At 42.1% G+C, this 26,669-nt stretch overlaps 1 protein-coding gene across 3 annotated transcripts; it reads left to right on the top strand.

Annotated features, from left to right (window-relative positions):
* Positions 1-25,974, top strand: CAMSAP1 (calmodulin regulated spectrin associated protein 1). Of its 3 annotated transcripts, none has more exons than XM_069031792.1 (19): positions 1-142; positions 774-936; positions 9,858-10,120; positions 10,305-10,466; positions 11,088-11,168; positions 12,106-12,138; positions 15,373-15,514; positions 16,480-16,619; positions 16,720-16,816; positions 17,236-17,413; positions 18,009-18,103; positions 18,463-18,547; positions 18,914-21,350; positions 22,040-22,176; positions 22,266-22,474; positions 22,559-22,661; positions 23,000-23,115; positions 23,374-23,492; positions 23,783-25,974. In XM_069031792.1, the coding sequence occupies exons 2-19, from the start codon at positions 774-776 to the stop codon at positions 24,083-24,085; spliced, it is 4,863 nt and encodes a 1,620-aa protein (XP_068887893.1). In that variant the 5' UTR covers positions 1-142; the 3' UTR covers positions 24,086-25,974. The 3 variants fall into 3 exon arrangements, with proteins under 3 accessions (XP_068887893.1, XP_068887895.1, XP_068887894.1); XM_069031793.1 differs by lacking the exon at positions 1-142 and adding an exon at positions 386-410; XM_069031794.1 differs by lacking the exon at positions 12,106-12,138.
* Positions 25,975-26,669: the final 695 nt, after the last annotated feature.

A 26,669-nucleotide genomic window follows, 5' to 3' on the forward strand; every position in this document is an offset into this window, starting at 1 on the left:
GGCGGCGGCGGCTCCGTCCGTGCCTCCCGCACCGGCACCGGCGCCGGGCCCGCCGAGCCTCCCCAGCCCCGCCCCGCCGGGGCTCCGGGCACCGCCGTGCCCCCTTCCCGCGCCGGGGATGAGGCAGCGGTAGCGCGGCAAGGTGAGGCGGCGGGGCCTGCAGGCCGCGGCGGGCGGGGGGGAGCGGCGGCGGCGGGGGCTCGGCGGGGGCCTGCGCGGAGCCGGCGCCGGGTGGGCTGCGCCCCCCGCCTCCTCCGCCCTCGCCGCCGCCGCCTCCTCCTCCGCCCGGGTGGGGCGGCGATGCGGGGAGGGGGCGCCGCCGGCCCCCGGCGCTGCTCGGCCGGGCCATGGGCGTGCGGGCGCGGAGCCTCTGCTGCTTCTCGGGGGCGAGGCGGGGGAAGGAGCCGCAGGTGCTGCCCTGGCTCTGCCCCTGCCCCGGCGCGGCCCCGCGGGCGGGGAAGGGGCGGCGGTACCTGCCCTCATTGTTCGGGAGAGCCCCATCCTTCCTTTATCCCATCGGCAGGTGACGGGGCTGCGCCTTTCTCCGCTGCCTCGGCCGGGGGCTCGCCCAGCCAGGCCCTGCCCTTGACAAAAAGGGATGCTTGCCCCGGGCTCCGATGCCTTTTGATTTGCGAGTGGCTTTGGAATCGCTACATCAGCCCTCCCGATGGAAATCCCGAAGGATGTCGGGCCTGTTGTGTGCAGCCCCTCTCCTGTGTGCCTTTAGAATCGTCGGCTCGTGTAAAAGTCTCTGCCTTTTGTTTTTGTTTTAGATGGTGGATGTTGATGTTTGTGCGGGTGGAGATAGTACCAGAAGAAAAATGGATGCTCTGACAGATAGTGCAGTTGAGATTGTCCCTTTGGAGCTCTATGATTCAGCCAGAGCAAAAATAGCTGCTAATCTACAATGGATCTGTGCTAAAGCCTACGGAATAGGTAAGATCACCTCTATCAAGAAGTCATTCTTGATTTTGTTCTTACTTTTTCTGTCTCCCCTGCTGTTCCAGGAGTAATTACATTTAGCTTTGTTTTAAATATCAATAATATGGCAGCCTGTTCTCTTGTAATACTGTATCTCTGCTGGTACCTTAAACAGGAATAACGGGACTGTATGAGATGCCCTGAATCAGCAAACCTAATGGTGAACGCTCCCAGATGGTGCTTGGCAAGAATTGCCAACCTCAAAATGTTTAAATCCTTGCTTTAGCTAAGCAGACTTTGTTCCACAGAGCTTTATGTCATTGCTTGCAGGCCCCAAGCCCCTCCAGGCTTTAGGTGGTTCCTTATCTGGTCATCTTGGCCAACGGATGCTGGGACCTTGACACCTTTTGTGTGCTCAGTTAGGACTTCTTTTTCTGTCAGCTTGTGGTTTTACTTCCAAAATGATCTAAAAAGTAATTCATTTATGTTCAGCAGCATTTTTCTTTTATGGAAAGAAATGTTGAATGAGCAGGTGTAGTTTGGGTGCTGTGACATTAAAGAGCAGGTTGTAGGTGATAGAGGAGTTCTTCCTTTCCTCATATTGTCATAAACTTTTACTGTCAAACGTGGAAAAATAAATATTCTTGGAGTATATTTGTACAGTGTTTTCTTGGCAGCTATTGAAATTTACTTTTTTGTTTTGAACTAGATCTGTCTCGATGTACAAGATACCTCTCAAGTTTAAGTAGCTTCATTATGAAGAAACAGGGTGCAATACTAGTGGGTTTGTTTTATCCAGAACAAAATATATAATAAAAACATGCATAGAGTCTTGTTTTGGAAAATGAGGTGGCCCTCTTAATCTAAGTCTAATTCTCCAAACTCATAATATGCTTAATGGATTAGCACTGGCTTACTTGGTGACAAGGCTGAAGAAAAGTGGTCCATTCCTGCCATTAAATATTAATTCTTGCTGGAATATTTCTCTAAATTATTTTTCTTTTTAAACATTTCCAGCCCTGTCAGTGTCCCCTTCATCTTGGTGATTGTGGGCAAAAGAAAATCAGGGGTTTACCGTGTTTAATGTATTTTGTAACAAGCAACAAGAGGCAGAAAAACCCCACGGATCAGATGATGTCTGAAAATGTGGGAATTTGGGGAGGCTGTCAGGGGAGCATTGAAAACTTAAAAGAGCAGAACAGGCACTTCCTCGTGTAAATATTTCTCGGTTACTGGAATTGTTTGTTACATTTCCTGAAACTTTTTAGCGGTCTGTGATAAAATGGCTATTCCAGACCTGGGGATGCACTATTTATATTGTGACTTTGTTTCAAAGGAAAGCTGATCCTAGATGGGAAGGGACTGGCACGGATCCTACGCTGCAGCGAGAGCTCGGTGGCCTCGTGCTGCTGGGTGGTGTCTGCTCCGGCACTCAGGGTTGTGTCTGAACCTCATGGACCAGTTAATTGCTTAATGGCAAGTCTGTTTATGCTCCTGACAACACAGGTTGTAAAAGTATTTGGCTTTCCTGTGACTAAAAGCTGAAAAGAAACAGCTTTTCCCATGGCAGAGCTGTGATCTCTGGCTGCAGCAGCCTCTGCCAGTTTTTCTGCTTGCATTTAGGCTTGTTCAGATTGCAAACAACAGAAGCTAAATGCCACAAACAATAGGAAAAAGTAATTTTTTCCCCAGTGAGTAAGGATTGGTGTCCGTGCGTGTCTTTGCAGGAATGTGGCCCGTGGAAATGTAGTTTGATTTTTGAAATGGCTCCTGCAAGTCGCTGTCACATGTTAGCCATTACTGCTGGAGTAGCATTGCACAATCCCTAGAAATTTATAAACCTCTTTAATTCATAGAGAGATGGGTTTAAGAAGGTTTCCTGTGTGATTATAATTTTGAATAATACTTGAATTTAACACATTGCTTGTCATCTCTCAGGGTTGTGTTGCAGTTTTAAGATATTGGATGTTGTTCAGTGAGTCTTGGGCAGCTACAATCGTGATTTTATTGTATAAAATCTCACTGTGCAGATTAAAGGGTTTGAGGACATGTTATTATTTTAGACTTATTTCTGGTTAATTTGGTAAAAAAAAAAAGCTTCTCTGTTTGTAATATTAAAACACTTCTGTTCTGAAGTAAATCTTACCAGGCTTCCATAACTGCCTTAAAGTGAATGAGTATTTTTCTGAAATGTTAGATTTGGATTTGATTTATGAATTGACATAATTTTGTGCCTAATCTTTCAAATTCTGGTGCATTTCATTTTCATCGGGGTAAGGCTGAGTTAGTGGTGAAGAGTGGAAAGGGTGAAGAACAGGAATTGGATGCTGGTGTAGACTGTTACTGAAAGTCATTCATCCCTGCAGGTTTTACCTGCAACTGCATTCTCTCTTTGCTGTTAAAGGATATTTGAATTCTCCACTTCTAAGCTGGCATTTAAATAGGAAAATTCTTCATCCTTTGTTTTCTTTTCCTCAAGGACAAATCACTGGGAACATGCATGACAAATAATTTGAAGTCCTAGTTTGGGCTTTGTTTTATTTGATGATGCAAGATGATGTAGTTCTCCTTTTTTTTTTTCCCTTCTGGCCATGAAAAGAGAATTTTGGTAGCCAAACAACTGAGCAGCTACACAAACACGGCAAGACAACCCCTCTTCTTGCACAGGAATTGGGCTGGATGATTTGTTCCTGGAAACCTGCAGCTCCTGGCTATGGTGGATGCCTGGCTGGCACAGATGGGCTCCAGAGGGAGGTCCTACAACTGCTTGTCTGAATTCCAGAAAACAGAGGGGAAGGATGTCGTGAAGGAAGGTGTTTCTCCATTCGGTGTCATCCATCTCCCCAGATAAACCTGGGAGTACTGACACGGGTCACTCTTGGTCTGAGCACATCTGGAAACCTTCTGTACTCTGGAAAGATTCGAAGTCCCTTTAGCTGGAGTTTAATTAGACCTGAATTATCTTTTTTATCCTCAAACTTTGATGAGAACCAAACGGCCACTTCAGAGAATTCTAATTCCTAATGTTAAAGGGGTTGAGGAGCAAAGCTGCCACTGAGTGTAGGGAACTTCAGTTCACAGGGGGTGAGCATGGGAGGGCTGGGGAGGCTTGGCAAGCCCTCCATGGGAAGATCACTTTTCCACAGTCACTGGAATAATCCAGATTGCCAAGCAGGAATGAGGCCACGCAGAGCAGAGGGAAGTGGACCTGGCCCTTCAGCCCCGCTGGCCCCTCGGGCTCTGAGCAGCAGCAGTTGCAAAGAACAAACTCAGGATGGTTTTATTTGGTACCACCTGGGAAAATAGACAATGACAATGAAAAATTCTGATTTCTCAGCAGATATAGATATGGCATTAATTTATGTGTAGGAATTGTTTTCCATCATTGTGGCTATAATATTAAAATTTAGATACTGAAGGATGTGGAAGTCTCTCAGTGTTGCAGCTTGCTGTGAACACTGGGTTCTTTCCAACCCTTTCCATAGCAGATGATGTTGCTCCTGTAAAACACTGTGCAAAATTCAGATTTTTCAAAAGGGACCTGATGGTTTTACTTATTTATTAGGACTGGGAGCTTTATGTAGTTTCCAGACTTAATGCTGACAGTAGCCTGAAACCTTTGGCAAGATGCAGGCAGGAAAGCCAAGGACTAATGGAATGCATTGGAGGGGAAATGTAAGTTTGTCTTTTTTTGGTCTTTGAGTACTTTAAACTTACTTGCTAAATAAGGTTTTACAGTACTGTAATAGCTCCCCACAGTTACCACTTGGTAGAGGCAGTGTGAGAATGTTTCCTGGGCTAAATTCCCTAAATCCCTGGATTCCCTGCTTGCCTTTGTCAGCTTTCTTCTCAGGTTGGTAATAAAAATACTTTTAAGAAAGCTGTTGTGTTTAGCAAATATGAACAGTTAAATATTTGTTTCTTTAATAGCACCTGTTTGATAAACACTGAGTATTATTGTGTGAAGTTTGCAGGGGTGAAGGATTCCATAATTATTATTTTGTCTCTTCTGCTTTATCCAGGTTTGTGGCTTTATCCTTGATCAAAAGATATGGTAATAAGTGCAGTCACTCTCCCGGCAGTTTGCAAAGCCTTTAGCTTGGGGTTTTTCCTGCCTGTTGTATGTAAATTTTCATGTGTCCTATTACAGATCACTTACAGGGTTTAGAATTCAGTGCTGTAATGAGAACCAACAGAATAATGTTTATATTCTGGTGGTCTTAGTGCTGAGAAGGTGTAGTTTGTGCTCATGCTCTGCAGCTTGGAGGACATTCACCCAGTGCTGAATAATTCTGGGAACAGATACTGATACTAACGAAATCCTACTCAGAATTTGAATAAGCTTCGTGCTGTTTACCAGGACAGCTTGGCTCCCTTTCCATGTGAAACCAGTTCTTCGTGCTTCTGGAGGTAAAATAACATCTGGGGTGTATCCACCCCGTCAGTTCAAAGGATAAATCAAATTTGTTCAGATTACTGTATTTTTCTTTATCGAGTCATAATCAGGTGGTTGTCTTTGAACAGGTTTTTGTAAGTGAGATGATAATGAAATGGTCCCTCCCCTGAAGCAAGGAGAGTCTGGCAATAATTGTCTCTCTGACAGTTGTTGCAAGTGCAGTTATTTTTGTAATCCTCTCAACGATTTTGTACTTGATGATTTTATACTCAGAACTGACAGTTTTTGAGAGATTGGGACTTATTGATATGATGGAACAGACCAAAAGAATTGCTGAATGAAAAATCATAGTTCTTTATTTTTGAGTCCTTCATCTCTTGCAAAAATAGGCAGTGGAGGTATCTCCCCAATAGGCCCAGCAGGGCAAGAACACTGGAGAGTTTCTGCTGCTGAAACTTGGAAAAAGTATTATATTCCTTTGTTTTTGTAAGTGTGGGAAGCAGCAAAAATGAACATAAGAGTAATGTGGTATAAACTTATATCGAACTCATGTGTGGAAGAGATCCAGTCAGCTCTGATACTGAGGGTAGGGTGGTAAATTCTTCAACAATTCTTTTTAGAAAACTCAGGGCAAACTGAATTAATGATGTTCACCTTCACAGAGCTGATTGCAGGTTAGGTACTGTTGGTTTTAAGTTACTATAAAACCACTGGTGCCTTTTGAACCCCTCAGTTTGTCCAAAATTGGCAGCTCTAAAACTTGTGTTGAAGTTGATGCAAACATTTGACTGGGGAAACAACTCAGAAAGCACATCAGGAAAAGCAGGAGGTGTGTGCAAGCTTTTCAAAGGTGACTTCCTTTGGGAATTAAGATGGTATTAGAAGCTTTTTTATAAGCAAAAAAGAAGGACAATTTGGTTTCCTTTAGTACAGTTTGTTAAATTGCTTGAGCAGAAATTTTTGTAGCTATAGCTTAGGTGTTAATTTCTCAGAATTTAATTTTTCATGTTGATTTTTTCCAACGTCCAAGCCATAAATGTATAAAAACTCGAGTTTTAATGAACAGAACTTTTCTAACCTCCAAGTTCAGTTATAGGTCATGGAGAGAAGGTGTTGGAAAAGATGCTGATAGAAACTGGGACTTGGAAAGCCTGGGACATTTTCTTCAAAAAGAGCATTGGCACATTCTGTAGTGAGGCAAGGAGAAAGCATGTGACACCTCTGGAGTTTGTCTGATCCCTAAAAGCTGGGGAGAAAAGGTGTCCATGATGCCAGGGGCTACCTGTGTGTCCATGGTGTGTGGTTTAAATTAGCACTGGGCCAACTCTGGTGGTGTGCAGTTGTCCTAAAAGTGACGTCGTATTCCTGAGATTTCTGGCAGTGTGGGAATGTTGTCATTTTTAAGGGGGGTTGGAGAATAAGCAGCCCCGAGTGCTGCAGGTGTTTTCTGTGGCATTGTGCTACAGGTAAGACTATTTAACAGATGTGAAAGGTAAGATCAGTGTCTTCAGTTGCACTTTCAGATGCAGATTTCAAATATTGAAGACATGTCTCAATTCAAGCCCTTTTTTGTCTGTTCTGTGTTACCCCATTTGAGATAACTGCATCATGTACACATCATCAACTCTATTTGGAAGTTTCTCAACTCAGAATTACACACTTGTTTAGCATCCTGTTTGCATTGCAGGTTTTCCTGCCATTTATTTCTCATTTATTTGTGCCTGCCATTATGTCCAGCATGAAATAAAATTGAATTAAATAGTAAAGTTAGCATTGCCACTCCTGAGCCTTGATGTGGTTTTTATATCTTAATTTTTTTGTGGATCATTAGTTAGGACATAAATCAGCTACAGGACTGCTCCTGTGTGTGACAGACAGACAGAAGTGTTGTATGTACTACTGTAAAAAATTAACCTGGGCAAGTGTTTACAGTGAAATAAGTTGCAATTATGGGAGGATTAATGTTGATGAATAACTTCCTGTGATAGTCTTCAAATTATTAATCCTGGTACTAAAAGTTATTCCCACCCAGCCCTACCCTTAATCCTGGTCAATCCAAATCCATTCAGTCCTTAAGCAGTTATATGGAGATCAGAAATGTGAAATTAGAGGATTTTTTAGTAAAAGAGAAAAATATTTCAGGTTTCTTGACTGGACTTTCAGATTGAATTACAAGATCCAAATTGGGTTTTTTCCCTGTTTTTTGTTTGTGTGTTTGTTTTGGGTTGTTTGTTTGGGTTTTTTTTTTTAACATATTGATTTCTGTGACATGGAATCTCCTCGCTAAGAACAAGATCCATTTAGTGCTAGAAAAGGCTTTTAAAAATCATTGAAATGGAGCTGGTTTAATCGGAAATTGATGTGGGAGGTCTGCCTGCCCCTGTCACGCGGGAGGCTCAGCACCACGTTCCCGTGGCCTCTCCTGTCTTAATAATGTGTGTAAAGACCCCAATCCTATAGAGTGGATCCCTCCTGGGCGTGTTAGTGTTGCAGAGAAGCCTTTTTGCTCGCTGTGGTTGCAGTCTATAAAATAATCACAGTCTCTGTACCTTGTGGAGAAGGGAAAATCCCAAGGAAAACCCGGCCTGTGCAAGGACTGTAGGGCAGGAGATGTCTTGGAGGGATTTCAGGGCTCTTTGTCCACCCCTTCCAACCCAGTTCCAGGCAGTCACCTCAGTTTTCCCATCAGGGCCTGGGAGCTGGTGGAGAGCAGGTGTTGGTACTAAACCCCTCATCCAAGTGCTTCAGATTTCAGGCATTTGGAATTTGCATTTTTCTTTCAAAGCCTTTAAAACTTGGAGTGGTGCTAATGCTCTGCCAGAGATGTACAACCTCATGGATCTTTTATGAGCTTGTATTATTTCCTTTCACAAATAATTCTAGTACAAAGCAATGTGTCTTTGGTGTAGCTGCTTGTAATGAACTAAAATATTGAATTATACGAGCTGCTTTGCATTTGGATTTTTGGATCTGTCCTCAGTCTTTAGAAATGGAAGCTTGAGTTCTCTCTCTAGAAATGGAAATGGCCATTAAATGGAATGAGCTTTCAACAGCCTTTGATTTTAGGTCAGGTTGACTAATATTAAGAAGATTAAAAAAATCTGAATTTATTATGTATTTCACTAAAAATGGACACCCATGTTAACAAATGCTACTTAGGTAGTGCCAATGAGTTTGTGTCCCTTCCAACCATCTTCAGTAAAAAGTCTCATTCAATGTCACAGAAAGGAAAAATAATTAACTTAATTTTAATAAACTTCAGAAAGCTTCACATTTTGAAAAATAGGTCCAGCACTGTCTGACTAACAGGAGCTGTTAGGGCTGTTAGACAGCAGTGGTGTGCTATATTTTTATCTAAGTGAGATGTACTTGTGGCAGTAGCACTCTGTCTCCATTCCTCTTCTTTATGAACATCAAGTGCTCTGCAGTATACAAATATTATGTGGCTTATTTTGCAGTCAAAGATATGGGTAGCAGTTTCTTGTAATGGGAAAATTTAATTATTCTGGAAATGAGCTGAATGAAAAGTAAATATGCTGCCAAATTAATAATTCTTTTAAGTGTAGATGTGTATATTTAAAATGAGCTGTTTAAGTGACTTTGGGGAAAGATATTCAGAGTGACTGGATAGCATTAGATAGAATTTTATGTTTGAAATTTAGGAAATGTCAGGCTTCTATTAAGACAATACACTTGAGGCTAGAAAATATTTTTCTTGGAGTTGCAGACTCTCATTATTCCTGCTCAGTTGTTATAAAGATCAATAGCTTCCAGGCTGATTACCCAATATGAGGAGAAGTATTTATTTTGGGATATAGAGCAAGATTTGAGATGTCTTGGACATATTTAGAGTGATTGGAATGTTAGTTGGTTTTAGTGCCTTTCTCTCCTGCCAGCTCGGAGCTGTGCTGGGGAGCAGTAAAAATGTGTTTATGGCTGGTGGTGTGCAAGGGTGAGGCCTTCTGTGTTGCTAATTTTAACTTCTTCTGAATTACTACACTCAGGGTCTAGACTCAATCTGATAAAATCCTAACACAACTTGTGGAAATTGGGCCAAGGCAAAAGAAATTCATTTTTAGACTTGGTTTTAAAGTTCCTGCTTAATCCAAGTGGAGTGGTTTTGCTTCCTAGGCTTGAATTATTTAAGGGTTGAAAGCTGCAACATTTTGATTAAATGCTCTTGACAAAAAAAAAATAGATAATCAGCTCACTGGTTGGTTTGTAAAATGTTCAAGGTTTTAGTCAGATATTTTGGTCTTTTCATTCTGAATTGCCAAAATTCATCAAAAAATTGGTGGCTTAGATTTGAGACTGGCCAGCCCCTCTTGGTGACCCTGCCTTGCAGTTGTCCAGTTGCTGTGCATGGATGCTTTGGGATTTTGCTTTGAAGATAAGGATAAACCTTGCCCATCTGACACCCATTTTAACCTATGATCTAAACAGTTGATAATCCCAAATAAAATGTGACTGCCACTAATATTCACCGATCACTTTGGGTGATGAGTGGTGCCACGTGCCAGTGTTGTCTCCGCTGTTTCAGACAACGTCCCGGAGGAGCTGAAGGACCCGTTCTACATCGATCAGTACGAGCAGGAGCACATCAAACCCCCTGTGATCAAACTGCTGCTCTCCAGCGAGCTCTACTGCCGGGTCTGCAGCCTCATCCTCAAGGGGGATCAGGTGGCTGCTCTGCAGGGACACCAGTCCGTGATCCAGGCGCTGTCTCGGAAGGGGATTTACGTCATGGAGAGCGATGATACACCTGTGTCTGAATCTGATCTGGGCTCTGCACCAATCAAAATGGTTAGCTTAATTAAATCCACCTAATCATCTTCTTTTTATTTAACACTATTCAAAATAGTAAATGGAGTGAAGAGCTCTTAATTTCTAGGTCGTTAACCTTAGGAATGTTTTGTTTTAAATACAGTTAGAACATACCCATTTTGAAAGGGATTTTATTTTCCAATACTCTGTTTCCTTCTTTCAGAGTTCTCATATGGCAATGATTGATGCTCTTATGATGGCCTACACTGTAGAAATGATCAGCATTGAAAAGGTGGTTGCCAGTGTCAAGCGTTTCTCTACGTTCAGTGCCTCAAAAGAACTGCCCTATGATTTGGAGGATGCCATGGTTTTCTGGATTAACAAGGTAAACTTACTTTGGGAAAAGCATGCCTGTCTTTTCTTGTCACTTTTCAGATTTTTAAAAAGGTTCAGATGAGTATCTTCCTTCTTACTTGTGCATTTCTATAATCTCTACTTTTGCAACTTGTTTTTCTTAGGCATGAATAAAGCTGGTAAATTTTAGAAGAAGGAAAGTAATCAGGAATTAAGTTAGAAAAACTGTAAAAATTGGATTCTTTATTTTCAGACAAGTTACTTTGAGGTGTTTTTTTGGTTGGTGGGGGTTTTTTTTAGGTGAAGCACTGTTCCATGTTAAATAACAGGATGGACTTAACTCTGGCTGGCTGGAACATTTAACAGAAAAACTGAAACTTTTCCAAGGGCAACAGTTAAGTTACTGTAATTCTTTTGAGTGACAAAAGTCCCATTCCAAAGAGAATGTGTCCTTGCAAACCCAGGATTCCCTAGTTGGGATTACAGCTACTGCTAATAGAGAGTTGGTCTAGAAAACTGCTGTACCATGTTTTTCTGTGAACTTCTTATGTTTGTAGCATGAATTGACCATTAAGTAACAGGAGGAAGAAGAACAGTTGTGGAAACATATCCAGGTGTATTTTAATTCATTTTCCATGCTATGTCCTTTTAGGTGAACCTTAAAATGAGAGAGATAACAGAGAAAGAGATTAAATTAAAACAACAACTAATGGAAAGCCCAGGGCATCAGAAGGTAAAACAAATTTGTCTTCAGTTGTGATATTGTTGTGTGTGGATGATTAATGGATTTAAATATCAGTATTTTCTTTGTCAGAGAAATGTGAGGGCTCCAATCCTCAAAACTGAGATTTTCTGCATGCAGTTTGTTTTGTCTCTGTCATCAGTGCCCTTCCTTGCCTTTGAAGCCCACTGGTATCTTCTGACTTTACTTTAAGTTTCAGTAGGATGAAAACAACTTGTTTCAACTTAAAATAACCTGTATCAACTGTATGTGGGTAAATATGGCTCAGCTTTCACAGCACAAAATATATGTTATATATTTTGAAAGCTCCTGGGGCATATTCTTTTTGCATGGGTTATTTGTCCAATGTGTATTTAGGGATTTATTCAGGTTCTGTCCAGTAAAGGATTCTCTTGGCATTCAAATGTTATATGTGTGTGTTTGTAGTTTTTTCCAGCTTTTTCCCTTGAAATTATATCACAATGCACTAATATTGCAAAATATAGCACACTTTCATTTCTGGAAAATGTCAAATAGGTCTTTCTGAAACAAAACCTTAAGATAAATTATAAATAACATATTCTTTCCTCAAATTGGCATTGGTGGGCAAGGGGCTCAAAGTGTGACATATGAATAAGGCACAGTTGTTTAATTTTCATGTTAGTGGCAATGGTTTTTTATGTGCCTTTTATGGATAATAGTAACCTTCAGCAAAAATGAGCTGTTTAATTTACAAGCTGATGTGTGGTCTAAAGGACCCCTTGAACTATTTGACCCTATTGGCTTTTGGGTCTCATTTTAGTATCTTCAAATCTAAATTTCTAGGCTACAAGCCCTCTAAAGTATGAAAGTGTTTATTGCTGAAGTGCATTTAAGTATTACTGCTTTTAACTTGCATTGCTGATGTTCCTTTCCTATTCCTACGTTCCTTTCCTTGCTTCCTGAGCAGTCTCCTTCCAAATGGTATTGGAAATTAGTACCTGTAAGTGAACTACTTTTACACCAGTTGTCATCCACAAAATCATGGCTTTTTAAACTTCCTCAGAGTGTTTGCTTCCATTCCAATGCTTCTCAGCTGCTCTTTGAAAAACACCTGTGTGAGCTTTTGGGTCATCAGGCTTTGTTTTCATGGCACGCTTTTTGCATACTGTACAGCATACAGCATACTCACTTTGCAGCATCTCAAAATTGCTTCCACACTGCAGGAGTGAGGGAGGTGGAGTAGCAGCAAAAAAACCCTAGAAAATTACCAGTTGAAATGGTTGCATTTGCTGGGTTTTGTTGTCAGTAGGAACTGATCACAGCGCTGAGGTGAGAGAAAAGCTGGGCGGCTTAAATGGCTGCCTAATCTTGGAATCCATAGTTAAGATACTCAGATGTTTGTGCTTAAATAATGCTCTTACACTGCTCCTGCACCTGCTCTGGTGCAGATTTGTAAATCTGTCAGAGCCAGAGCACTGCAGTTCACTGAGGTGGGGTAGGAGATTTGCCAGGCCGGTTGGGATCCGGTGGGACGGTTCTGGGATTGCGTGCTCACTTAAGGAGCCCGAGCTGGCGCAGTGGGAGGGAAGACAGTTCACACATTGGAACAAAATGCTGCTTCTGCTTTGTGCTGAACTGTGAAATTGGAATATCAATTCCACTATATTTTAAAAAATCCAACAAAATTGTGCTTCTAGTACGGAATCCTGCTTTTTTTTTTTGTCTGACTTTTCTGGGTTTATTTCAACTGGCAGAGCCTTTCCTTTGTTCCTTTGCTTTCCTTAGCTTTGATACCCTTTCTCCTGCCCTTGCAGGAGCTGGTGTTATCATTTTCTCTCTGGGAAGATGAGCTGTTGTCTCAGTTGTTAATTCCAAAGGGCAGAGCACTTGGAAAAGGCAGGTGTGATCAGGCAGTCTCCCCATGATCTCTCTGCCTTCCCACAGAGAGCTCAGTCCCACTGCAGCCTCCTAATCCTTTGTTTGTTTGAACCAAATCTGTGGGCTGGAGTAAAAACTTTAAATATCTGAAATTAAAGGAAGTAGTAAACAGGGGTTGTCTCACTTCTAGCCCACCTAGATTTTAGTGGCTTACTGACAGATTTTGCAGTCTCCAAAGTTGTCAGATTCTGTCAATTCTGTGCTTTTTTATTTTGTGATTTTTGGTTGGTTGAGGTTTTTTTCTTAATACAGAATTATCTCCATTTCAGTAGCACCATTTCTGCAATCATTGCATACAGATATCATTCATTGTATGCATGGGCAGGAGGGTTACAAACCACAACACTCAGCTTAGAAAAGAAGGAAGAATTCAGAATTTTCAGTATAAAAGACTGAATGGTTAAGAGAATAATATTTGGGCAAAAAATAAGGAATTAAATTAAGTCCATAAAACCTGTGGGGTTTTTCACTAAAGCCAGAAGAAACAAGGAATTTTTACACATTTTAGTTCTTGATATTGACTGTTGTTGGTTTAAATTCCATTTGAGCCTATTGGAAAATAAATATTTGTATCTACTTTAACTACAGGAGGAATTAAAAGTTCAAAAAGAATTTCTGAAGGTGTTTTTTTTTTAATATGCTTACTTTAAGTGGATAAATGCTGACCCTTTCAAGCTAACCAGTTCACCTTGTTATGCACACTTCTTTTACCAGACTTAATGAGCACATTTCCAGTGCATAATGGATGTTGCTGATGCCTTTGATTTGTTTCTTGTTTGAATAATCACCATCCTATATCTCACTATTTCTTTTTGTGTAAGCCTGATCTGATGCATGCCCTATCGCACTGCATGCTGGAACCAGTGGAATATGCTCGTGTGGTACAGTATGATTCCCATTCCATTACATCTTTGTGGAGTGCTCCAGGCTGGGGAAAAACCCAATTTGCACCTGGTAAAAGGACAGGAAAAATAGCATTAGCATGCAGAGATAGCTTTGAGTTCCTTGGGAAACTTAGCATAGCATGTGCAAAACAAAGAAAAGAAACTGGTTCTCATTGCTCCAAGCGATGTTCTTTGCTCAGAACAGATTTTTTCACAGCCTGTGCCATCCTGAATTGACACCTAGGAGTGTGTGTGTGTGTGTGTGTGTGTGTGTAGAGCTTTCCCAGGCTGGCTTGGGAAGTGTAGGATGCCATTGGTAAAACCCAGCTTTCCTCTGATGATTCAATATGTGACTGGTGTGTCTGCACAGCAGATGAGAGATTCTGTTAAATGCCAGTGATATCAGTGCCCTGAAGTGTCCAAGGGATGTTTTTCCAGCACTGCCAGGTGTCTCTGCCAGGCCCTGCAGTGCATTTTGCTTTTGCTTTCCCACCCGCTTTGCTGCTCAGTTTAGACACGGCCGCCCAGTGCAGTAGAGTGTGTGGATGCTCAGGAAACAACAACCCTGGAACTTGCAAAACTTGCAAGAAGCAATGCCAAGATTTGTTCTTCAGCTGACTGGCTTTGGCAGCTCCAAATTCCCTGAGGGCTGCAGGGTGGTTTGCACCAGAGTTTGATTTTGATCTGTAGTAAATCAAGGAGAGTTTTGCTGGGGATGTCAAGGCCTCCTCCTCTCTGGCTATTATTGGAAAAGGCCATGTTTTTTTATTTTTGCACAATACTTGTATTGCACACTGGCTGGCCAGATGTGCCATGTTCTGGTTCTCTCTGAGAGGACTTTGCTGTCTGTGGACACGACAGCAAATCCGTGGATGTGGGTAAAGTATGAGAGATCAGCAGCTCATCAGAACTATTTTTGCTGTGTTTTGTTTTTCCCAAGCTTTAAATGTTTTCATGTAGTTATCCATGTCTCTTTCTTTGGATCTGCTGCATTGCTGCATCTGTGTGGAAGGATTTTGAGTTAAATTGATTGTAGTAAGTTAAAATGTGTGAACAAAGTGAGGAATCCAGCAGCACGGATTGCTCCTGGGCATGAGGAGACTGAATGGCAGATGAGAAACCTGCTCTAGTGGGAGGTTCCCTGGCCATGGCAGGGGGTTGGGTTAGATGATCTTTAAGGTCCCTTCCAACCCAAGCCATTCAGGGATTAAACAGGAAACATCACTTCCTTCAGAATTGGCTTCTACAAGGAGAAAAGCACAAGTTTGTCTGGTTTTGACGGGGGGCAGAATGCCAGAGAGGATCCACCGAAAAGAGTTTTCAATGCTTAACACAGATTCCTTTTTCTTTGCCTTTTTTTGGGTCTTTTTTGCCTCTTTAGCATCGTGTGAACCCTTGTTTTCTCTCGGTAGGTGCGTTACAGAAGAGACCACCTCTCCAGCAGGCAGTTACCCTACTTCCCTGTGCTGGAAGATCTGATGAAGGATGGTAGCGATGGTGCTGCTCTTCTAGCTGTGATTCACTATTATTGTCCAGAGCAAATGAAACTGGATGGTATGTAATAAAGGTTTTGAGGGGAAAAAAGGAATAAAAGGCTTCAGGCTTTGAAAGCTGAACTAGAAATACATTAAAAATTAAAAATGCAGCACATCTAATAGGTGGTGGACTATGGCAAGTTGGAGGCAGGTGACCTATGGAATCTGCATTTAAAAAATAATCTCTCTTCCATTTTATTTTTTTAGTTACTGTATTTAGAAGACTGTGCTCTGTGTATTATGAGCTACAAAAGAATCCTTTCTTTTCCAGCTTTAGCTGATGTGGCTTTCTTTGCTCAAGTAACTGAGCTTGGTTTCAATACCATAAAAGAGGAGTACATGTCCACCACTGTTAGCTGATAATTCTCATGTCTTTCTTTAGGAGTACATAACTTCGCATTTTAAAATCTAGAGTTTAAAATAGTTTCTCTTAATCTGCAGAAATTGTCACTCTTGAGCATTGCAAAACATGAGTTCTCTTTCCCAGAAAATGTTTTTCTTAATAAATCAATGTCCTTGTTGCTTTAATTTCTGCAAATCAGCATTTTTATTGGTTTTTAAATTCTCAGATATGTTGTACCTTGCAGAGCTCCTCAGTGTTTTCAGAAGGAACCAGCACTGTGAATCCTAGGAGTAACCCTTTATTATATGCAAATCAAGATGTCTGGTTTTAATTGCTTTTGTATTTTGTCATTATGTGTGTTCTCTGTAGCCTGTTTACCTTTTCTGTGGCTGTGATAGACAGAATCCCCTGTGGATTCAGAAATGAATGCAGAATTGATACTGTTCTCTGTGGTTTCCTTCCTGCTTTTCCTGTCCCCTCTGGTACTGAGCAGGTAGAGAAATGTCACTGGTAGCCAGTAAATATCCAGTGCTGGTGTAGAGTCTGTGGAGTTCCTGTGCTCAGTGTTTCTGTGAGGTGGGGGTGGAAGGGTAATCCCTTGGGACAGTGCCATAACTTACTCATCCCTCTCCCCTCCCCAGATATCTGTTTGAAGGAAGTGACATCAATTGCAGACAGCCTCTATAACATTCAGCTTTTGAGAGAATTCTCAAATGAGTACCTAAACAAATGCTTTTACCTCACCTTGGAGGACATGCTGTATGCTCCTTTGGTTTTAAAGGTAAGAAACATAACAGATGATGTATTTTTCAGTAAAAAGTGGGTGAATCGCAAGTGTTTTGTTAGTGTGAGGTGTAATTTTCCTTTTCTTTCTGTTTCAGCCTAATGTCATGGTGTTCATTGCAGAACTCTTCTGGTGGTTTGAGAATGTCAAACCAGACTTTGTACAACCAAGAGATATCCAGGAAATAAAGGATGGTAAGTTTGTAACCATGGATAACTGACAGCATGTTTTTTAAAAAATGCTTACATTGCAGTGACACTATTGCCCAGTGGTGTTTCCTTGGAAGCTTTGTTTCTACCCAAAGTTTATTCTTGCTGGGGATCTTTGGAAGCAGTAAAGTAGAAGGAAAATTAGTCCTAGATCCACTTGAATTCTAATTATTTGAATGGGTAATTTTTGAACAGGTAATTTCCCCCTAAACCCACTAATTAATTACAAATTTATAACGTTCATTAAGCTCACCAGAAGATACATATTTTAAATTAAGACCAGTACTTCAGGTTTCACTGCAGTGTTGGGTCACAGTTTCCTCTGCAATCTGACAGCTTCCTGCTCTGTTCTGCTCTTTCCCTGGCCAGTGTGAGTTGTGTTAATGCTGTCCCTTTGTGCCCAGTCAAAGCAGTGATGCAGCAGAAGAGCAGCCGGCCCCCTGTCCCCATTTCCAACGCCACCAAGCGCAGTTTCCTGGCCACCCCTGCCAGCCCCAGCCCAGCAGAGCTGCAGCCCTCAGCCCAGCCAGCCCCTGAAGCCTGCAGCAGGTACTACCTGCACCCTGAGGAGCCTGACTACCTGTAAGTCAGTCTTTATATTGTTCCTCCTTCAGTTTATGCCTCTGTTTGGATAACCTGGGAATTTGTGCTGCTAGATGTTGTCATTTTGCTGCAACTGCAAGACCTTAGAGTACCTAAAGGGGCTCCAAGAGAGCTGGACAGGGACTTGATTGGAGCAACCTGGTCTTGTGGAAGGTGTCCCTGTCCATGGCAGGGACTGGAACTGGATGGTCTTTAAGATCCCTTCCAACCCAAACCATTCTGGGATTCTGTGAAAACAAAAGTGATCTGATGTGCAGGAAGGTTAATGACAAGGGTTTTCAGCTGACATAAGTTTCATGGTGAGATAAGTTATTTCAGCCTTTGAATTTACTGTTTACATAAGCAACATCTTAGATCTGCTGTGTTTCGAAAATTAGTTGAATTCCAGGTAATAGGTTTACTTTTGTATTGTTACATGTGAAAAACTTTTCTTTAAGGATCTTCTTAAAAATTAATGATATTATGTTTGAAAGAAGATGAGGGTAACTCACCAGTGTAACTTCACAATTCAATGTTTTTTCTGATTATAGAAAAAAATTCTTTGTAGTAATGATTTTTTGCTTTTCTGAATTAGTGGCAAAGGAGGAAGTCCTGCCTTCAGCCCTTCCCATCCACTGCTCCCTTTGAGGCAAAAGCAACAAAAATCTTTACAGGGAGAAGACAGCCCTGGTGAGTCTGCCTCGAATTTGCCTTCCAGCAGGCAATGACTGTCAATGTTAACAGAATAAAGAATTGAAATATAAGTTCATTTATAGAAATAATTTAAAATTCTATTAAACTGCAGTAACACAAGTGGGTGAGCATGTTGAGTTCGAATAAATCTTAAAGATCTTTTAAGAAACTTAGTGAATTTTAATTTTTTTCAGGCTTTGACTGTGTCTCTCCGGTGGCAGCTGCAGCAAATCTGTTTTCTGCTGCCATCTGTTGGGGAAGGAGTTGGTTCTGTTTCTAGATTTGCTATTAAATGAGGTAAAAGTGCTGGTTTAAAGAGCATTTCTAAACTGTTACCAATTTGAAAACCATTTCAGGCCATCGGCACCGTTCGAATTCTCTGACCCGCGTTGATGGGCAGCCACGAGGGGCAGTTCTGGCGTGGCCAGAGAGGAAACCCAGGTAAGGGAGACATTTATTTTTTTACAGCATTGCTTGAGGAAATGATACTGTGACAATTTGATTGTGGTAATGTGGTATCACTGCCCTAGCACTGCACTGACAGTCACTTAATTTTGTTTCCTCTTAATGTGCCCTTTCAGAGCTGACTGATTTTAGATTTGCAATTGAAAATGTGTCAGATTTTCAGGAAGTGCTGTTGAAAATGGAAGTATCAGAAGTTGCTGCTTGGTATTGCTGGTCACTTACGATACAGGATGCATTTTTAAAATAAAACAACAATTTTAGCTTTCTGTATCGTGGTCTTTATTTCAACAGATTGTACCTTGTTGTGCTTGAGTGTCAGTAGACTCTTCTTATCTCTTGTAGGCCTCTGTCTCAGCCAACACCGTTTGCTCTTCATCATTCTGCCAGTACTGATGTGGACCCTGGCTCTGGTGACAGCATTAGCCTGGCCAGATCCATCAGCAAGGACAGTCTTGCTTCCAACGTTGTCAATGTAACCCCCAAAAATCAGCCCCACCCTCCATCAGTGAAAGCTAATGGGAAGAGCTTGCTGAACAATGTAGAAATGGAGGATGAAGATGAAGAGCTTATTGCAATCATCAGATCTGAAGACAGGCCAAACCGTGGTGACCCTGAGGTGCAGAATGCAGCAGCCAGGGTGCCCAGCATAGCGGCCACAGCGTGGTCTCCAAAAACAAACAGCGACCCTTCGGACAGCAAACCCGAGAGTTTTTACCTGGAGCCTTTAATGCCTGCAGTCCTGAAACCAGCCAAGGAAAAACAGGTCATCAATAAAGAGGATGAGTGTGGGGAGGGGAAACAGAGGAGTTTTGTAACAAAGAGGTTAAATGAAGGACACTTGTCTTTGATCCGCAAGAAAGCAACGAGCAGTCATGGTGAGCATGACCTCAATAGGACTTTCACTCCCATTTCTAGCTCTGATTTCACTCCAGTTGCAGATCCCAGTACCGCAGATCCAGTGGCCCTGGGGGAAGCAGGTTTAGAAGCTTCCAGACCTTTGGCTAGTAGCAGTTTAGATCCTTCCTCTCAGGAGCTATCCACTGGAGGATTCTTTCTTCATGCTGCTAAACCTGATGATGAGGTAACGAGTAAAGTCAATGTGAGTTATGGGAAAGGTCTCAGCTTGCATGTTCAGGATACAACCTGGGCTATGGTGAGACAGGACTCGGAGTCGGATCTCTTGGACATGGAAGATGCTGACCAGGACTTGGTAGTCATAGATGACCATCCTATAGTCACGAAGTACATTGGTGAGGAAGAATCTGCCAAGCTGCAGGAGGATATGAAGGTGAAAGAACACGAGGACAAGGACGATGCCAGCGGCCGCTCCAGCCCCTGCCTGAGCACCATTTCCCAGGTGAGCAGCGTGTCCATGGCCAGCGGCAGCGTTCGCATGACCAGCTTTGCAGAGAGGAAGCTGCAGAGGCTCAACAGCTATGAGACCAAGTCCAGCACGAGCAGTTCCCAAAAAACCACCCCAGATGGGTCAGAAAGCTGCCCAGCACCGCTGACCACGTGGAAACAAAAGCGAGAGCAGAGCCCCAGCAGGCAGAACAAAGACAATGTTAATCTTTTAGCTTCTGAGCTGGTGCAGCTCCATATGCAGCTGGAAGAGAAACGCAGGGCGATAGAGGCTCAGAAGAAGAAGATGGAAGCCCTGTCAGCAAGGCAGAGACTAAAACTGGGCAAGGCAGCTTTCCTGCACGTTGTTAAAAAAGGGAAATCTCCTGATGGTCCACAACCTATCAAACCAGAACATTTTGCAAAAGAATATTCTCGGCACAATGGGGAAGACTTAGATGAAGTTTCTTTGGGTTCCAAATCTGAGGAGTTTCTTGTGAAAGAGGAGGAGAGAGAAGAAATGCTGAACGATTCTCAAGAAGTAGCAAAAGTAAAAATGCAGGAAAGCCTTGCTTTTGCTGAGCAACACAAACCAAAAGACCCTGCTGCTATACATGATTTGGAAAAAAGTAAAATTATTTCTGTTGCCCTCCTAGAAGACAACGTGACTGAAGCGGATATAAATGAATGTGATCTTTCTATCGAGAAGCTGAATGAAACAATCAGCACCCTTCAGCAGGCCATCTTAAAGATTTCTCAGCAGCAGGAGCTGCTCATGAAATCTCCAACAGTGCCATCCCCAGGAACCAGAAGTAACTCTCAGGACCAAAAGGTGAAACCTTCGATTCATTTTGTTGAGCCCCTGTCTCCAACTGGAATGAACAGCCTGCGGAAACCGCCGCGGTTTGGCCAAGGAAGGACTCCCCGACCGGGAAGGCCCTCGGAGCTGAAAGTCCCTAAGGACAGACAGCAGAATTCAGCACGTGTTAAAACCCCAACGCCCAGCCTAGAAAACCTCCCACATTTAAGACCTTTCCCACCCAATAGCTTGGCAAAGACACCCACAGAAATGGGACTGGAAAGCAGCCCTGATCATGGAAGTGGTTCCCAAGAGAAGTGTTTCTTTGATACCTATAGACTTCATGATGAGAGCAATCAAAGGGCACTTGTTCTCTCCACCTCCAAAGATGCAAATATTCTGTCTGAAATGAGCAAAGAGGTGAATAACAGCTTCAAGGAAGCAGGGTTGAATTCTTCTGATGGCTCAGGAAAAGAAAATGTCCCAGTGGATGAGCCCCTGAGAAGCAAGGCTAATCTCATTGAAGTAGATTTGTCTGACTTAAAAGCTCCAGATGAAGGAGAGCTTGAAAACCAGGATAGCTCCACGGATATGATTAGTGAAGGTGATCAGAAGTCTGGTGTGGGTTTTTTCTTCAAGGTAAATGTGTTACCTTTCTGTCTTTGGTTCCTGTTACACACTCACCCAGCATTAGAACTGGTGTTGCCCAGTCTCCTGATGGAGCACAGCACTCATTGGTTGCAATATTTGGATATGAAAAAGCTGCATTGGAAAACAATTGCTTTTGGAAAAAGGGAGAGAACTGCTCTCAGAACATTTAATATTTTAATTTGTGCTTAGCAATGATTTTTGTCAATACCTCAAATGTGCTGACATGATGATACTTTCTCTTTTAATTTCTCTTTCAAGAAGGTCAAACCAGGCTGTCTCAATCTCGGTGAATTTAATTTTGGGGTTTTTTTGTAGTGTGATTAATTTTGACTGATTGTCATTGCACTGGGATTATTTGTGGTGTCCATCCTGGCCCACATCATAGTTGCATTGTACTTGGCAGGTCTAGAAGGTTTTGTGATGATTAAAGATACCTAAAAACAAGTCAGAGTAAGATGAACCCCTTTTTTACTCCTCACAGACCTAAGGGAACACTAAAAACTGTGTTATAATTTTTTCTTGATCAACAAGAAGTTTTGATTTACGCTCCAATGTAAAGATTTCCAAAAGTAATTGTTTTTCTTCAAATTTTCCTGGAATCCTCTTCAGTGTTGTGATGTCCAGCTGAATACATTATCCTCTATTCTTTAACACTCTCCATCCCTTTGGTGTTGCAGGATGAACAGAAGGCAGAGGATGAGCTGGCCAAAAAACGCGCGGCGTTCCTTCTGAAGCAGCAGCGCAAGGCCGAGGAGGCTCGGCTGCGGAAGCAGCAGCTGGAGGCTGAGGTGGAACAAAAAAGGGATGAAGCTCGGTAATGATGCCCAGAAAAGAATTTCTCTTTATTTTAAGATGAGGAAGTTGTTCCGTGCTGAATGCACTGTTCTTGTGTTCGCTTGTCAGCCGCAAAGCTGAGGAGGACCGGATACGGAAAGAAGAGGAGAAGGCTCGGCGAGAACTCATCAAGCAGGAATATCTAAGGAAAAAACAGCAGCAAATTTTGGAGGAGCAAGGGCTTGGGAAGCCCAAATCCAAGCCCAAAAAACCCAGGCCAAAGTCGGTCCATCGTGAGGAATCTTACAGTGATTCGGGGACGAAGTGCTCTTCCACACGTAAGAATCTGGGTTGTTTGCTCTCACTGCTCTGCCAATCTGCTGTAACCAAACGTGCTTGACATTTTCTCTCCTGTTTTGTAGCTGATAATTTGAGCAGTGCTCAGTCTGGTTCCAGTCTGTCTTTGGCCTCAGCAGCAACAACTGAGCCTGAAAGTGTTCACTCTGGTGGCACTCCCTCGCAGAGGTACAGCCAGCTTCCCTTGGGTTTCTCTGTGCTGGGGGATGAAATAGTGTTGGGCTCCAGTGCTGTTTGCTTCGCCTCACTGGCACAATGAGAATTGCTGAATTCATCTGGTTTACGTGGCTGCCAACTGCAGTGTTCTGTACAAACTTGTGATTTTGTTTTGTTTTCTCCCAGAGGAGTCAGAGTTTTGCTTTAATTTCTAGCAAGGAGGATCTGACTGTTCTGGGGAGGATAAGGGAGAATAGTCTGTTCCATTCAGGGACAGCAGCATTTCTGTGAGATTACAGGGCCAAAACCCAAAATCTTGGCATATAATTTTTTATTTATTTCCCTCCTAGAGTTGAATCAATGGAGTCCTTACCCATTCTGAGCAGAAATCCCAGCAGAAACACGGAGAGAGACTGGGAGAACGCTTCCACAGCATCTTCTATTGCTTCAGTGGCAGAATACACAGGTGCCTGCTTTGTTTTAGTTCAGCTTGGTTTTGTTTCGTTTGTTTTATTCATTTATTATGAATACCAGGTCAGGAAAACCTGTGGTGTGTTTGATGTTATTTTTGAGAAGCTGTCAGGCGTATTTTGTTCTGTTTAATACCTCTAAAAGTAAGTCATTCTAGAAAAATAATGTGTTTTTTTATTTTTTTCACTTTGAATGAAAATCTTAATGTTCATAAATGTAAGGCAGATAACTGTGACTTACTTATCTTCCTTAGGTCCAAAATTATTTAAGGAACCCAGCAGCAAATCCAACAAACCTATTATTCACAATGCTATATCTCACTGCTGTCTTGCTGGAAAAGTGAATGAACCACATAAGAACTCAATATTAGAGGTAAACATTAAAATCATTAATGCACTCTCAATCAGATGGCTCTGTAATGCTGATTTCATAATCTCACTGATGTGTTGTGTGAATTCCATTTCCTAAAATGTGGCTGTACTGAGGATTTTTTGCTTCCCACGTGGAAAACACGATCCTGTATTTAGAGTTCTGCTTGGAGGTTTATGAAAGGACTGAAAATCGTAATTACTGACCTAGTGTTAAAAAAACAATTATTCAGCTTAAAGCTTGGCACAATTCTCCCTGTGAACCATCCCTGGACCTGTTTGTTTTTGCTGCAGGAACTGGAGAAATGTGATGCCAACCACTACATCATCTTGTTCCGCGACGCCGGCTGCCAGTTCCGAGCACTTTACTGCTACTACCCCGACACGGAGGAGATCTACAAGCTGACAGGAACAGGGCCAAAGAGCATCACCAAGAAAATGATTGATAAACTCTATAAGTACAGCTCGGACAGAAAACAGTTTAATGTGATCCCGGCCAAAACCATGTCCGTGAGCGTGGATGCCCTGACCATCCATAACCACTTGTGGCAAGCCAAGCGACCCGCGGTGCCAAAGAAGAGCCAGACTCGGAAATGACACCCAGCTCCTGGGGAGAAGGTTGGCTCACTGGGATTGCATTGAAAGAAGACATGTTTACCATTTTCCTCCAGTGTGGTATGAAATGTGCAGAACCATAGACGTTTTTTAAGAAGCTTTGGAACAGAGAACCGTGGATGCAAGTTCTGGAGGATGAAGGAACGTTGCCAGTGTTTTTTATGAATGATCAATCTGCTGTTACACCCAATGCTAACTACTGTGGCTTTCAGCTGACGAGGGACTGTGCATGTAGCAAGATCTTGAACAAGTGGATTTCCTTTTACTTGAAGCTTTTCATCGGTACAAATTGGGAATAATTTAATTCTCTTTCCTCTCCACCTCATTCCCTCCTTTTTCCTGGCATTCTTAAAAGTTGGCAAGCTCCGAACTTGGGTAGAAGGATTGAACAGATCTGGGGTGAAGTGCTTTGGGTTTGGTTTGGTTTTTTTAAACAGTCTTTAGGGAAATTTTCCTTTCAGACCTTTTTGAGGAACTGTTGAATACATCCAGTTGTTGTACTGTATCTACTGCCAACATAAGTCCAGCTCTCAGATTTCTGAAAAAAGCCCCAACTTGTGCTGCTCAGAACAGAGTTTACTTGCAGGATCTGTGTAGGATAAGCATTGCAAGGATTGCAAAAGCCAGTCTTTTTCTAAAAAAAAAAAAAAAATTGTTCACAACCGTAAAGATCTCTGGAATACAATCATGAAGAGGCATAACAGGTGCTACTAGCTGGAATGTGCCTGACTGAAACTTAAGGCAAGCTGAATGGAGCCCAGTGATTACTGATTTCAGTTTCAGGTCGTGTCCTAAAGATTTGTTTGCTTTAATAAAGGTGGATGCTGGTAGGTATAGAACATTTCCACTCTGAGCACGCTACTCCTGTACGATGGTGCACTTAATGATCACAGATTTTAATGTTTTTATTACATCATGAAATGTAATTCTACTTTCTTTGTCCTGTCTTTATTCTGAATGAGCAGCATGCTCTACAATGAAGAGTGTGTTATGTTTTTTATTTTGGGTGATATATTAATATATATTGATTTGTTTTTCTCATTTGAAAGCAATTTTTAAACAGAGACATTTGCATTTGTTTCAAAAGCCCAAATAAGTCGAATGGCTTGGATTTCTTTTCATGTTGAAATATTAAATCTTGAGTTATGACCTTAAAAGTCTTTGTGTTTCAGCAGATTAAATTTTTGTCTGTGGTAACAGGGTATATTTGCAGTTCCTTTTTTTTTTTTTTTTTTTTTTTTTTTTTAGTTTTATTTTTAACCACTCCCATGTCTCCTTCTTGGCCCCAGCTGGTTCCTGAGTAGGTTTCTGTAGCTATTTTCTAATTTAATCTGCTAACGAGCTCCTGCTCCATGGGTTTGACACTTACTACCTGCAGCTCCTGTAGGTTCTGACTTGGGTTTGCACATGTTTACTTTTCTTTGAAGTGTTACTTGAATTTGTGTCTCTCGAGTGCAGAAGGCCCTGCCCCGTCCTCGAGAGGAACTGAGCTCTGAACTCCAGTGTAATTATTGCCCTTGGAGATGATGGAAGGTACAGAGAGTTCTTGTACATAGGGGGAATTAGGGGATGGGATAAAGTACTGGGTAGGTAGAGCAAAGTGAAGGTCTTCCAGTGCAGTCTCTCCATGTTTTTCCTCTCCCAGGACTCCCTGACTAGGCTGCTGCAACTTTGTAAATTATGTTAGATAGTTTGCTGCTTGTATATAATTAAAGGCTTTATGGTTTCTAAAGTGCTAAGTATTAAACACCGTCATGAGTGTAACTTTTGTTACCATGCTTTTCATGCTTGTGCTTTATTTCTCACTGTTTGATATTATAAACCATATTTATTTTATGAAACACTGAAATTTAATAAAAACCATTAACTGATTTCCTTTTTATTTCATGTGTACTTTTGTTGGTGTGACACTTCATCCCCTCCAAGAACTAATACACTTTAAAGATGTGCTGCTGTTCTGTTGAGTAAAGCTTCACCTGCAAGGAGCTGCAATAACTTTGTGACAAGAGCTTGTTTCTCCTGACTGTAGGGGGCCAGAATGGGACCAAAAAGCTCTCAGAAAATTGGGAAATAATTTAAGGATTTATTTCATCAGACTCTTGAATCTGTCTGCTGGGGGTCCTTTGATCCGTGTAGTCCCTCAGTGACAGAATTTTGGTAATTTTCTAGTCAGCATTGGGGTTTGGGTTAAATTAATGGAATTCTGAATACAGAGGATTTCTGACTGTGCTTTTAGTGACCTCATGCTTAACCCTTCACTCCCAAGGACTGAAGACCCTGATGTGTAGCACTCATAAGGTGATCTGGACCCTTTTTAGTCCCCTCCAAAAATCACTGCTTAGAAAATGGGAATTTGTCCTCCCAGAGCACAGTGTGGACACCTGAAATCAGTGAAATGTGTGGGAATCAGCTGTTCCCTCAGTCCCAGGGGCTCTGATCCCATGGCTGGGGGCTGCCTGCAGGTAAATGGAATCAATTTGGCAACCTGCAGCTTAAGCTGCTGGTTTGGGTTGGTTTTCTCCAGGATTAGTTGGAGCCAGGGTTGTTCCCTCTTAGCTCTGTCCAA

The sequence above is a fragment of the Aphelocoma coerulescens genome, chromosome 17, assembly GCF_041296385.1.
Source record: "Aphelocoma coerulescens isolate FSJ_1873_10779 chromosome 17, UR_Acoe_1.0, whole genome shotgun sequence".
Classification (NCBI taxonomy): domain Eukaryota; kingdom Metazoa; phylum Chordata; class Aves; order Passeriformes; family Corvidae; genus Aphelocoma; species Aphelocoma coerulescens.